This window comes from Amphiura filiformis, chromosome 12, assembly GCF_039555335.1.
Source record: "Amphiura filiformis chromosome 12, Afil_fr2py, whole genome shotgun sequence".
In the NCBI taxonomy this organism is placed as follows: Eukaryota; Metazoa; Echinodermata; class Ophiuroidea; order Amphilepidida; family Amphiuridae; genus Amphiura; species Amphiura filiformis.
The window spans coordinates 48,534,020-48,548,281 of record NC_092639.1 but is presented as its reverse complement, the minus strand read 5'-3'; the positions used below and the strand labels follow the sequence as shown (position 1 = coordinate 48,548,281).

The 14,262-nt window shown below is 33.6% G+C and overlaps 1 protein-coding gene across 1 annotated transcript; it reads left to right on the top strand.

Moving 5' to 3' along the window:
* Positions 1 to 24: 24 nt before the first annotated feature.
* Positions 25 to 4,775, top strand: LOC140166322 (E3 ubiquitin-protein ligase TRIM71-like). The gene has a single exon (XM_072189753.1). It carries the CDS (start codon positions 575 to 577, stop codon positions 2,618 to 2,620), a length of 2,046 nt encoding a protein of 681 aa, XP_072045854.1. The 5' UTR covers positions 25 to 574; the 3' UTR covers positions 2,621 to 4,775.
* The last annotated feature ends 9,487 nt before the right edge of the window (positions 4,776 to 14,262 follow it).

The following is a 14,262-nucleotide window of genomic DNA, read 5'->3' as shown; positions in this document are numbered from 1 at the left end:
ATCACTCTTAAGGTCTTATAGTTGCACTTGTTTGCTAGTCTTTTGCTTTATCACAACCAGTCACATGACTAACATTTGTTTTTCCAAAATTCATTCAAAGTGTAAATACTGAATATTTCTAAGTGTGTGAAAGTTTATTAAATTTTGATCTTGACCATATTAATCAGGGAAAAGAAGGATTCATTCATCATACACTTGCACCATCATACTGCACTAACTACTGTGTGTAACTAGCCTACCAACTATCAAATTACCACCAAAGTTTATACCACTTATTTCTGGAAAAAATCTTCCAAATTGATCCAAAACTCCAACTAAATTCACTTCATTACAGATTTTCGTTTATTTCAACTACTTATATCCAAGACAAATCCTCTACTAACAAATTGGTCCGAAGTTCCCACTAAAGAATTAAACAAAACATATCAAAAACAACGTATATCATGACCTTAACCCTATTAATCATATTCTCTGTACCTTTATCAACCCGATAAATAAAAAAAGTCATAGTGGCCCTATTTTAATGTGATGATCATGCTCTTAATACCAATTGAAAATATACCTTCCTACAAAGATGGCTCAAGCTAAACATGTTGTGACTAAAGATTTAACAGAATGTGGCATTTGTTTGTTGACGATTGAAGAGCCTAAAGCCCTGCCTTGCCTTCACTCATATTGCTTGAAATGCCTGTCACAGTGGGCTCAAGGAAAGAAAGATAAAGTCAGATGTCCCATTTGTAGCCAAGACTTCCCTATTCCACCAGAAGGAATCAAAGGATTCATTACCAACTTTGTAATCAATACACTGAAAGACAGGCAGGAATTGGTAGAGAGGCTTCATGCTAAAGATACACGGGCCCCGTGTTCATGCTGTGGAGCAACTGACAGCAAAGCTGAAGCATATTGTAATGATTGCGGAGGTTTTATTTGTGTGGATTGTGCACGTGCAATTCATAGCATAGCTCTTGTTTTCCAAGATCACAAAACCATTCCATGCGTTGATCTTCAGTCAGGCAAGGTGGACATCAAGAGTGTGATGAAAAAGCAATGCTGCAAGGAGCACAAGGGTCAGGTCCTACGATTCTACTGCAAAACTTGTGGGGTCCTATTATGTCATGAGTGCACTGTTATTGATCATCCAGCGTCAAGCCATAGTCTTGTAAACTTAAAACACGCAACAAAGGAACAGAGATCTGAAGTGAAGCAACTGATGAAGGATTGCAATAAAATACAAGATATGGTCGATGGCTCCCTGAAGAGTGCTGATCAAGTTCTACACAATTTAGAGAAGAGTTTAGAGAAAGCTAAGGCAGAGCTACACCAAGCAGCTGATGCAGCACGTGATAAAATTACACAGAAAGAAAAAGAGCAAGAGGCAGAATTGTCACAAGCTGCAGCTGTGAGCACGAAGCAGATTGAAGCACAGAAAGAAAGTCTTCAGATGCAACAAACTCGTCTACAAACAGCACTACAGATGGCAACAGAGGTGACACAAATTGGATCAGATCATGATCTTGCCTTGGTCTTCTCTTCCTTGAAAGATAATCTGCATCAACTGAGAGATATGAAGCCAGGAACTGTTGATGAAAACCTTGGAGAGATGAAGTTCACAACGAATCCCTCAATGCTATCTCCTACGCCAAGTCTTGGATCCGTGTCAATTGGTAGCAGTAAAAGTCGGGCTCCAGTATCAACAGGCGTCAAGGAAGAAGAAACGTCTGCAAATAGTACTTACAGTAAATCATCTTTGTCAAGGGGGCTTATACATGGTGGTGTTGGAACATGGAAGCTGATCAATCAATTTGGAGATCAAGGGTTACAGAAACTACAAAAGGGACGAGGAACTGCAGTGACACAAATGGGTGATTTTATTGCAGCTGACCAAGGACACCATCTATCAGGACAACCTATGGTGTTGGTGTTTAGTCAATCTGGTAATGTCAAATACAGCTTGGACACCAAACAAGGTTTGAAGTCTGAACAAACATCAAGACCATGGAATGTGGTAGTCAGCCAAGATGGAAGAATATTCATCACACATCGGGTTTCCAATATCAATGTTTATGACCAAAATGGAGCCTACAAGTATCGATTCCCTACCAAGTCTCCCAGCAATGTATCATCTGATGCACAGGATACAATGCTCTGTGGTTTAGCATTGGATAACCAGGGATGTCTACTGGTTGGTGAGATGAAGCAAAAGTACATCAGTAAGCATAGATTGGATGGATCACATGTCAGTAGTATCAAAGTAACCATAACACCTGGTTACATAGCAGTTACTTCAACTGACAAGCTTATTGTTTCAAATGGAGGTTGGTCAACTACTGCACAAGTTCTTGATCCTACAGGTAACATCCTACAAACACTCAATCGTCCTTCAGGTGTGTCATTATGGTGTCCCTTTGGCATATGTTGTACAGCAGATGATGATATCTACATAGCAAACCACCAGCCAGCCAGTAATGGAGGAGGCATCTATTGCTATTCTATATCAGGTCAATACATGGGATGTATCACAAAGGAAGTATATCGTCCTGCTGGACTTACTCTTATTGAGGATGAAAACAAGTTGCTTGTTGTTGAAGAACAAAGAGTAAAGATTTTCTCTCGGCAGTGATCCATCTTCATATTACAGGGGACCCCTTAACACTGACAATTTAAATACATTATGTATAGAGGTGTGTAAGTGCAGTATTGCTCTTATATTTAGAATGAAAACAAGTTTTATTTGTGAAAATTAGTGAGAAGATTTTCTATAGGCAGTGATCCATCTTCATATTACAGGGAACCATTTAACACAAGCGAAATACAACATGTGTAGAAGTAACATGTGATCTCAGTATTGACCATGTTTTTTTTTATACTGGACACCCAAAAAGGAGGTGTTGTTACATTTTGCTAAATCATTTTGTCTTAGTCCTATATTTGTGCTAAAATCCATCATGAATGAATGGTTTTGGTCTTATTTTGAAGAGAAATTTAATCTAATGATTTAATAACAAATACAGTTGAACAAAATGTATTAATTAATTACAACAGCTATAATTAAGTTAATTATTCAGGGTGGTGCCGGAAGCAGAGGAGCCGGAAACAGATAAGCTCTGTGTAAATCCAATGGGAAGTTAATGTGCATTAATAAAATTTATGCACTTTTCTGCTTTGTAGAAGTAAAAATGCATTTGCATAGTGTTAACTTTGTAACTATATTTTTGCTCTTAATAAACTTTAGTACTTAAAGGCCCATTCAGTGATTTGCTTATCCGAAAGCTGTGTATTTAAAAAAAATAAGGTATTTACATGAATCTGTAATTTATATACTGACAGTATATAAATTAGCTACATGTATTTAAATGGGGCTTCAACTTCGTCAATACTGCGTGTTTTTTTTTTTTTTTTGCCAAATTTTTCATTTAAAAGATACCAAATGACAATTTAAATGACTTATCCTTCACTTTTAAGCAATTTATAAACAATTATTTTTATACTTGCGGCTTGCGCTGGGATCACTGAATGAGACTTTAAGGATTTTTAAAACAAGCTTTTAAATTAATGGAGTGAAATATGTGTGTCATGCAATCCAATGGGCTTTTAATACATAAAACAATGGATGAAAAGAGGAAAACTCTAAACCTGTATTGTATTAAATAAAATGCATGTAAAGTTGTTTGTTTTATATTCAAAGTACATATAAAGTTGTTTGGGATTCACAAAGCAGCAATATAGGTTTTCATAGGTAGATCGTTTAAATATTATTTTATCGTTGAAATATCTATTAAGCCTATTTTAAACAGGTTATTATTTTATGTTACACCCTGTATATTTACATCGTTGTTGTTGACTTTAAAATTGTTTACATTGATACATCTTCTACTTGATTATTGTATGAAATTAACTTCTGTACATAGATATAACTGTAAATCACTACATGTACATTACATTGTGTCAGAAATCCAGGTTGTGCATGTACTATTGTTACAAATTATTCACCGTGCATTTATTTTTGGAATACCCTATACGGGAATTTGATATTTAAATGTGATATTATAGTGATTCTTTGTGAATATATTTTGAAATTTAAAGTGCACTTGTATAAAAATGCTACAATTAATGCCAGTTGCTATGGTGAAAACTTCAAGATGTGATGGGTCCCACCTCAAAAAACCATTGGGTCTTATTGAGAATGAAATGAAAACAAAGTCCTGTTGTTGCAGAAAGTAGAGATATTAAGATTTTACATGAATTTTGTGTGATTAATTTGCACGATTCACAGTTTGTGATAGTTTTTATTTTGTTTAATTTTGTGTCTACTATTATTAATTAAGGGATTAAATATTTTGTATCTGTAAGATCAGATATGCTAAATTTACCCTTACCTAGATGCTGATCAGCTTGCAGAACTTACAATTGATTTTTACCAATAATGGCCTAAGTGCTTTCTGTTGATTTAGGGAAATCACTTGATCTTAATTCTTTATTGGTCGACCATGCAAGGAATCTATGGAAGTATAAACCATTTGATTTAGTGAATGATTTGATACATAGAGAATATGATTTGAAAGGGTAAATGGATGCCGGATGGGGATGTGGTTGCCATGGTGGCAAATGCAAATGCCAAGTAAAAACTTAGTATCTGATTTCTTAATAAGTAATCGATAGTTGGATACCATGTTTTACCTTGGGAACAGGTGTAGATCTGGAAAACCACCTGCAATAATGTGTACCTTTTATAACTGTAATTAAATGTACAATATATTTTCTTCACATGTAAACAATTTGAATACAAATCTGTTATTATTTACATTAATTCACACTTTTTCATTGTTGTCATTCGTAAAAAAAACCCTAAAAACCTGTATACACTTTTAAGACTAAATCCTGTCGGTGTACTAATTTAATCATTGAAGACCGTAACATGGAATGCCCCTTTGATTAATAAAATATAGATGACCACCCATTTAAGACCAAAACATGACAGAGTGCCCCTTAAGACCGCAACATTGAATGCGCCTTTGATTAAAAAACATGAACACCTTTAAGACTACAACGGGACGGAGAATGTCCTTTTAATTAATAAAATATAGCTGAACACCCATTTAAGACCAGAACGTGACAACACCCCTCTGGAATCAAGCCCCTAAAAACCCCATTTAGGAACCTTCACTACTTTTCACAATAACCAAGTGTTTTCTTGCGGAACAGCTTACTCCTAGCATTCTTGGTTCAAAACATGTATTCTTTTTAAACATCCATGTTTGGTATTTTATATCTAAATGTCACAATACTGCCTTTTTCTTGGTTGGATCGGATCACTTAAAATATTATACAAAACTCACACAAAAAAGCAACAAGCATAACACACAGTTTAACTCCTTTTTCTCATGTTACAAACAAGATTTTATTATCTTAGCTGCGGATTCAATTGATTAACTTACTAGCTAAAAACTCCTCTATGGAAAGAAGGCAATTCAAAGTAAACAGTGTACTCATCCTGTCCACAATATTACAAAATATTGAACAGCTGATTAAAGAAATCCCATACAAAGAAAGAGGAAAGAAAAAAAAACACAATATTTGTAAAGATTTACAGATATGAAATTAGATTGTTTGGTATGATGGGGTAATTTGATAGGAATTGCCAAAAATACAATAATATGTTGGAAACAATATTAATGGCAAAGGTTTGCTCCTGATAATTACGAGCGTAGAAAACTTCATTAAAAATGTAACCATCAATAGGTAGCAACCTTTGTTTACTTACATACATATTAATACCTGACGTTTGGTTTATACCATATGCAATATGTTCCCTGTAAGTGGATTGTAACCAACAATCCATTGTCAATTGGCAGTTCCTACATACATTTAGAGGTATAAGTTAAACAGAAAACTTAAATAATATTACAGATCTCAATAACAGAATACAGACCAGTGGACTTTAAGTTCCACATCTTAACTTAAACCACAAGGTTAATTTGCATAATAATCAGGTATTCCAAACAACTCATCAAGCACACCAATTTATTACTTGCAATATAATTACTGTTTTCAAAATATGTACTGTATGGAGTGCTATTTGATTTGATTTGTGACATGTGAGAATATATTGTTACTTTTTAAGACTATAGACCAATCCTTTTTAAACCAAGTGGTGAAAATGATGCTTGCTACAAATTACATGTAAATAGATTGTATAATTTTGTGGAGAAGCATATGTATTGTTTCAAGACTTGTTCACAATGTGATTGAAATTTCTGTACAACCAACATTTACCACAAAAGGGTGCATCAAAGGTGTATGTGCAATAGCCGCCTTAAGACTGTTTTTAAATATTATTATATAATTGAGAACCTGGAGTTTTCGCCAAATGATAAAACTGAAGTGACCGTAGAGATGATTGTTTAGGTATATGAGCTGCCCCTTGTATCATCTCCAGAGTTACTAACTAGACTTGGCATCTTGAGCATGTGACTAGGAATTACAGGACTTAAGGCAGCTATTGTTGTTTACAACTTCATTAGAATCTCACAAAAAGACGCAAGTACCAATAGCAGCTATTAACCAATTGGAAATTGAACAGCAAAATATATATGTACCCTGGTAAACAATATTCATTACCTACAAATTTTGAGTTGTTTTTATTCACTCTTTCCTGAGAAAAGACTGCTAATTCAAGCGCTACCGAACAAAAGATTTGTCATTTTGCATTAAGTTCACATATAACAACCCATTTTCAACTACAAACAGGTTTCTCAACTTGATACTGGATGTGCAACATGAGATGCTCAAAAGCTGAAATTGGTAGGTTTGAAAGTTGTTATCAATGAAACAAATCCAATTCCTGATTGTACCAGAGTAAAAATCAAATACAGAACTTCAATAGTTGGCAAAGGCCAATAGTTGCAAAGGCCCTGATTATATTGTGTCCATTTATAGTAAAATAATATCCAATCAAAATTCATCCGTTTGTCATCTTCAAAATTGCATTGCAAATTTTGCAAACAGGAAAGGCTAACAGATCTTCAATATACTGTATTATAAAATGAGTAATGCAAATTAGAGTGAATGCTTTTCTTTTATGTTCTAAAAATATTTCTGCTAATTAAACTACCGATAGATTGGAAATCTAATGACATGTCATCGTCCACGTAATTATTTGAATTTTAATCACAAGATTGATTAATTGTACCATGTAACAAACATGGTATTGGAGTACAGCATAGCATTCAAAATTGTGGGTTCAAACCCTGGTGCAGCCTTGCATGTTGTGCCCAAAGCTGTCAATTTTCATTTAATTTAGTCGATGTTTAAATGGGAAAATATTCAGTCATTAAACAGAGAAAAAAATTACACTTTTGTATCCAAAAAGGTAAAGATGTTATTTCCAACTTTGAAACCACATGATCCTAGCGTTTGGTTCTAGGTCAAGGGACTCTCCGTAACTTACAAATCGGACAAAAAATAATTTAAAAATCTGTTTGGCGAATATTTTTAACGTTTAAACATCTCCAAAAAAGTTTAAAAAAACAACAGCATGTTATTCAAAAATTGCTAGTGATTAAATGCTTGCAGTGTATGCAGTCGCTGCTAGTAACTAAGTTGCCTTCAAGTCAACGTTTGCAATTTGACGCTACGGCATGCTAGCAACTTATCAGATATAAACAATCGTTTTTCCAAAAAGTGACAGATGTTATGTAACAAATAAATGCTATACTCCTTGCGATTGTCTGGTATGATATGGGCATTAGTTGCATGCTTCATTTGCTTCTCTAAAACCATGTGTACAAATGGATACCAGCTACAAACAAGAGGACTTAACTGCTGTAGTTGAAACAAGGTATTTTGAAGTCAAAGTGAACATACGCTGTAAGCTTATTGATGCAATTGTGCCATGTTCAGATCCAACATGTGCAAAAGTGTTTCATAACTGTTATTGGTACCTGGGAGATTCAACACATTACATGAACCAATAAAAACTAATGTACAAATGAAGTAATCCATACAAAAAACATTCATTCACATTGGTTACATTAAGGAAACCCGAAATTAATTTCTAGCAGTGTCTCAGTACCAGCATTAGCAAAATTGTACTAGGAGCTTCTTTACCGGGTGTTTTACATACTTACGCATTAATGGCATATTTCTCTCAACTGTACTCAATTATCTATGAGCTGTAATAGTTCATGCATCCCTAGGTCTACCCGATGCTCAAATTCCCACTTGATCTCACTACTTCCTAATGGCTTCTGGATTTAAAATAGTGCCAGCTAGTACCGGAAAGTACTGAAACATCGCAGATTACATTCATTTCAATGGTTTCAAATTGTATTAGTTTAGAATAGTGTTTATGGATTAAACCAGACTAGATGCATCTTCTGTGCTACTTCATTGTTAGCTTCCTTTTTTTTAAGTTAACGAGTCCAACATTTACCTAATTTCAAGTTGTAACAATATTAAACCACACTGACACTTTGATCTTTGCCTATCCTAAAGAACTTGCAGGTATCAAAATGAACTTTAAAAGAATGGAGGCACTTTCCTGCAAAATTTACCACAGCAAAATTCTTGTGCAAGGGTTGACCATTGTGAATTTCATTGTAATTTTCTGTATTAATCATGCTAATAATTGTGACCTGAAGAAAGACTAGGCCCTTCATAGCAGATTGTACCCATTCTCAGTTGCAGTGCATATCGACTGCTGGCAAGTGCCAGAAGTGGGCAAGTGCAAAAGCTGCCCTGTGAACATTTGACAATTTACACATGGTATATTGTATTCACCTATACATGGCAGCTACACATTACAGCTATTGCACTTACCCACTTCTAGCATTGAGCAGTCAATATCATTTCAGTCTGCTATACATTTATTTTGTAATAATTTAGAGGGAAATCTGTTAAATAGAACTCTGCTCATCATTGTGATTTATAGGTATGCGAAATACAAAACAGCACTTCTATGATATCAATCAAGTACATTAATTTTATGTTATTCCTTAAGCCTTTTACATGCAGTTCCTACAGATTTCATGTAGCAATGCATCTTGTCAGAAAAAAAAGAATACATACCGATATGTAAACCAACAGTGTCCACCTGTCAGTCTATTGTTTTTTCCCAACTGGCATGATTGGATAGCGTTTTATCAGAAAACCATAGCATAAACCAATCTGACAGAATGTAGCAAGATCAAATGTATGTGCATCCATTTGCAATGCAAGAAAAGTCTGCATTAACTCAATGTGTATCTTTGTTTGATACAAAAATCATATTAATACAATTTATTTTATGTTCGAACTGCTTTTGATTTGTTAATGATTGAGTCAACCATCTTATTATAAATTATAGTATTTCAATGTTTAATACCAGTCTTGTCCGATGTATTTTAGTGTTACTTTTATCAGAGTGATGAAAGGTACTCTGGTTTCCATTGTGTCTGTATCATTTGTACTATCAGTTTTGTATGACGTTCTTAAATTTGATGGAAAGAAACTGCGAACAGAAAGCAATGCGTGACACAATCTGTTCCAACCAAACTGGGGGCAATTTTGAGAGTCCTGAACAACTTGCACAGCAACCAAGTGTACTCTTGCTTCAACTGTTACATATTTGTTGCTTTTAATACCCATTTTATTATTGCATTTGTTTGTTTCTTTTGTTTTTGTTTGTTTGCTCCCTATTTTGGGCTGTATCTAAATATCACAATACTGCCTTTTTCTTGGTTCGATCGGAACATGTAAAATATACAAAACTCACACAAAAAAGCAACAACCATAACACACAGTTTAACTCCTTTTTCTCATGTTACAAACAAGATTTTATTATCTTAGCTGCGGATTCAATTGATTAACTTACTAGCTAAAAACTCCTCTATGGAAAGAAGGCAATTCAAAGTAAACAGTGTACTCATCCTGTCCACAATATTACAAAATATTGAACAGCTGATTAAAGAAATCCCATACAAAGAAAGAGGAAAGAAAAAAAAGAAAAGAACAATATTTGTAAAGATTTACAGATATGAAATTAGATTGTTTGGTATGATGGGGTAATTTGATAGGAATTGCCAAAAATACAATAATATGTTGGAAACAATATTAATGACAAAGGTTTGCTCCTGATAATTACGAGCATAGAAAACTTCATTAAAAATGTAACCATCATAGGTAGCAACCTTTGTTTACTTACATACATATTAATACCTGACGTTTGGTTTATACCATATGCAATGTGTTCCCTGTAAGTGGATTGTCACCAACAATCCATTGTCAATTGGCAGTTCCTACATACATTTAGAGGTATAAGTTAAACAGAAAACTTAAATAATATTACAGATCTCAATAACAGAATACAGACCAGTGGACTTTAAGTTCCACACCTTAACTTAAACCACAAGGTTAATTTGCATAATAATCAGGTATTCCAAACAACTCATCAAGCACACCAATTTATTACTTACAATATAATTACTGTTTTCAAAATATGTACTGTATGGAGTGCTATTTTATTTGTGACATGTGAGAATATATTGATACTTTTTAAGACTATAGACCAATCCTTTTAAACCAAGTGGTGAAAATGATGCTTGCTACGAATTACATGTAAATAGATTGTATAATTTTGTGGAGAAGCATATGTATTGTTTCAAGACTTGTTCACAATGTGATTGAAATTTCTGTACAACCAACATTTACCACAAAAGGGTGCATCAAAGGTGTATGTGCAATAGCCGCCTTAAGACTGTTTTTAAATATTATTATATAATTGAGAACCTGGAGTTTCCGCCAAATGATAAAACAGAAGTGACCCTAGAGATGATTGTTTAGGTATATGAGCTGCCCCTTGTATCATCTCCAGAGTTACTAACTAGACTTGGCATCTTGAGCATGTGACTAGGAATTACAGGACTTAAGGCAGCTATTGTTGTTTACAACTTCGTTAGAATCACAGAGACACAAGTACCAATAGCAGCTATTACCCAATTGGAAATTGAACAGCAAAATATATATGTACCCTGGTAAACAATATTCATTACCTATAAATTTTGAGTTGTTTTTATTCACTCTTTCCTGAGAAAAGACTGCTAATTCAAGCGCTACCGAACAAAAGATTTGTCATTTTGCATTAAGTTCACATATAACCCATTTTCAACTACAAACAGGTTTCTCAACTTGATACTGGATGTGCAACATGTGATGCTCAAAAGCTGAAATTGGTAGGTTTGAAAGTTGTTATTAATGAAACAAATCCAATGAAAAGACTTTTTTCAGAATATTCCTGATTGTACCAAAGAGTAAAAATCAAATACATAACTTCAATAGTTGCAAAGGCCAGTGGTGTTCGTAACACCCTTATATTGTGTCCATTTACAGTGAAATAATATTCCAATCAAAATTCATCCTTTCGTCATCTTCAAAATTGCATTACAAATTTTGCAAATATAGGAAAGGCTAGCAGATCTTCAATATACTGTATTATAAAATGAGTAATGCAAATTAGAGTGAATGCATTTCTTTTATGTTCTAAAAATATTTCTGCTAAACTACCAATAGATTGGAAATCTAATGACATGTCATCGTCCACATAAGTATTTGAATTTTAATCACAAGATTAATTAATTGTACCATTTAACACACATGGTTTTGGAGTAGAGCATAGCATTCAAAATTGTAAGATTGTGGGTTCAAACCCTGGTGCAGCCTTGCATGTTGTGTCCAAAGCTGTCAATTTTCATTTATTTTAGTCAATGTTTAAACGGGGAAAAATTCAGTCATTAAACAGAAGAAAAAAAAATTTACACTTTTGTATCCAAAAAGGTAAAGATGTTATTTCCAACTTTGAAACCACATGATCCTAGCGTTTGGTTCTAGGTCAAGGGACTCTCCATAACTTACAAATCGGACAAAAAATAATTTAAAAATCTGTTTGGCGAATATTTTTAACATTTAAACATCTCCAAAAAAATTTAAAAACAACAGCATGTTATTCAATTGCTAGTGATTAAATGCTTGTAGTATTTGCAGTCGCTGCTAGCAACTAAGTTGCCTTCAAGTCAACGCTTGCGATTTGACGCTATGGCATGCTAGCGACTTATCAGATATAAACAATCGTCTTTCCAATAAGCGACAGATGTTGTGTAACATTAATGCTATACTCCTTGCGATTGTCTAGTTGCATGCTTCATTTGCTTCTCTAAAACCATGTGTACAAATGGATACCAGCTACAAAAAAGACTGATGTTGAGAACTTAACTGCTGTAGTTGAAATAAGGCATTTTGAACATGTTGAAGTCAAAGTGAACATAGACTGGAAGCTTATTGATGCAATTGTGCCATGTTCAGATCCAACAGGTGCATTAAGTGTTTCATAACTGTTATTGGTACCTGGGAGATTCAACATATTACATGAATCAATACAAAATGAAGTAATCCATACAAAAAAACATTCATTCACATTGGTTACATTAAGCAAACCTGAAATTAATTTCTAGCAGTGTCTCAGTACCAGCACTGGCATAATAATCGTACTAGGAGCCATTTTATCTGCTGTTTTGCATACTTATGCATTAATGGTATATGCAAGACTTCTTTCTCTCAACATATCTTATGGACTGGAAATATATTGGAGCAATAGTGATTTTACTGTTCATGCATCCCTAGTTCTACCTGATGCTCAAATTCCCACTTGGTCTCACTGCTTCCTAATGGCTTCTGGATTTAAAATAATGCCAGCTAGTACCGGAAAGTACTGAAACATCGCAGATTATATTCATTTCAATGGTTTCAAATTGTATTAGTTTAGAATAGTGTTTATGGATTAAACCACACTAGATGTATCTTTCTGTGCTACTTCATTGTTAGCTTCCTTTTTTTAAGTTAACAAGTACTACATTGCGTAATTTCATAGAACCACACTGATACTTTGATCTTTGCCTATCCTAGAACTTGCAGGTATCAAAAGGAAAAAGAATGGAGGCACTTTCCTGCCAAATTTACCACAGCAACATTCTTGTTCAAGGGTTGAACATTGTGAATTTCAATGCAATTTCCCAGCAAACACAAAAACGTTTTAAAAACATTTTAAATAAGTTATATTTTGGCTTTTGGTTTAGGTAAAACGTTTTAATAACATTAAAATGTCGGGTTATATAAAGGTCATGATAACGTTTTAAAACGTTTTGTATGAAAACACACTACAACAATATTTTTAAATGTTTTCAAAAATGTTATTGTAAACTATTTTTGCAAACATTTTTGCCAAATATTGTGTCAATACTTAAATAACATTATGTTAAATTATTTGAACCCAGCAAACACAGAAATGTTCTTAAAATGTTTTTTCAAAACCTTTTAATAACATTTAAATGTCGGGTTATATAAAGGTCATGAAAACGTTTTTAAAACGTTATTGAAAATGTTTTGGGCAAACATTTTTCGCAAAATATTTTTTCAACCCCAAAATAATATTCTGTTTAGAATGTTTGGTATCAAGTTTTCAAGAATGTTATTGGAATGTTATTAAAACGTTTTTATACCCTTTATATAACCCGACATTTAAACGTTTTCTGTAAAACATTTTGTTTGCTGAGCAGTAGATTATCAAAAATGTTTTTTAAGGTTATGAAAACGTTTTATACTCTTAATATACCCTTTATATAACCCGACATTTAAACGTTTTCTGACAACCTTTTATAACCTTTTGCGAATGATGTCGAAAACGTTTTGTTTGCTGGGTTTCTGTGTTAATCATTATTCATGTTAATAATTGTGACCTGAAGATGAACGAGAGAGACTATGCCCTTCAAAGGAGACTGTGCCCATTCTCAGTTGCATCACGGTTGTTTGATGTATATAGAATTAGCTTCATTATTAACTAAATGCAAACTATAGATGGCGCTATTTATCCTAAATCATATTTCTCTATTTGCAAGAGGCAGGTGATTAATACTGCCATTAAAACAGCTGAAATAGTTGAAACAAGCAACAAGGAAATTTTATAAACATATTTTATCAAACTATAAAAGGTATTTTTTTGTATTAAAAGCTTGAAAGAGTAATTTCCAGTAACTAAATAGCGCCACCAATTTTGTCATTAATAGGCACATTTTATATACGAAAAAGCTATAAAAAATGCTATAAAAGTGAATAATTTTGTAAAAGAGGGAAATTATTGTTGCGAATGACTCAAAAGCATCTGTATACATTAGCATGATATCGCTTTTAGCTGTTTAAGCCTAAAATTTGGATGTACATTAGGTTGTGTTTGAAAAA

Coding starts and splice junctions, on each gene's coding strand:
- LOC140166322 (XM_072189753.1), top strand. CDS start 575: ATGGCTCAAGCTAAACATGTTGTGACTAAAGATTTAACAGAATGTGGC.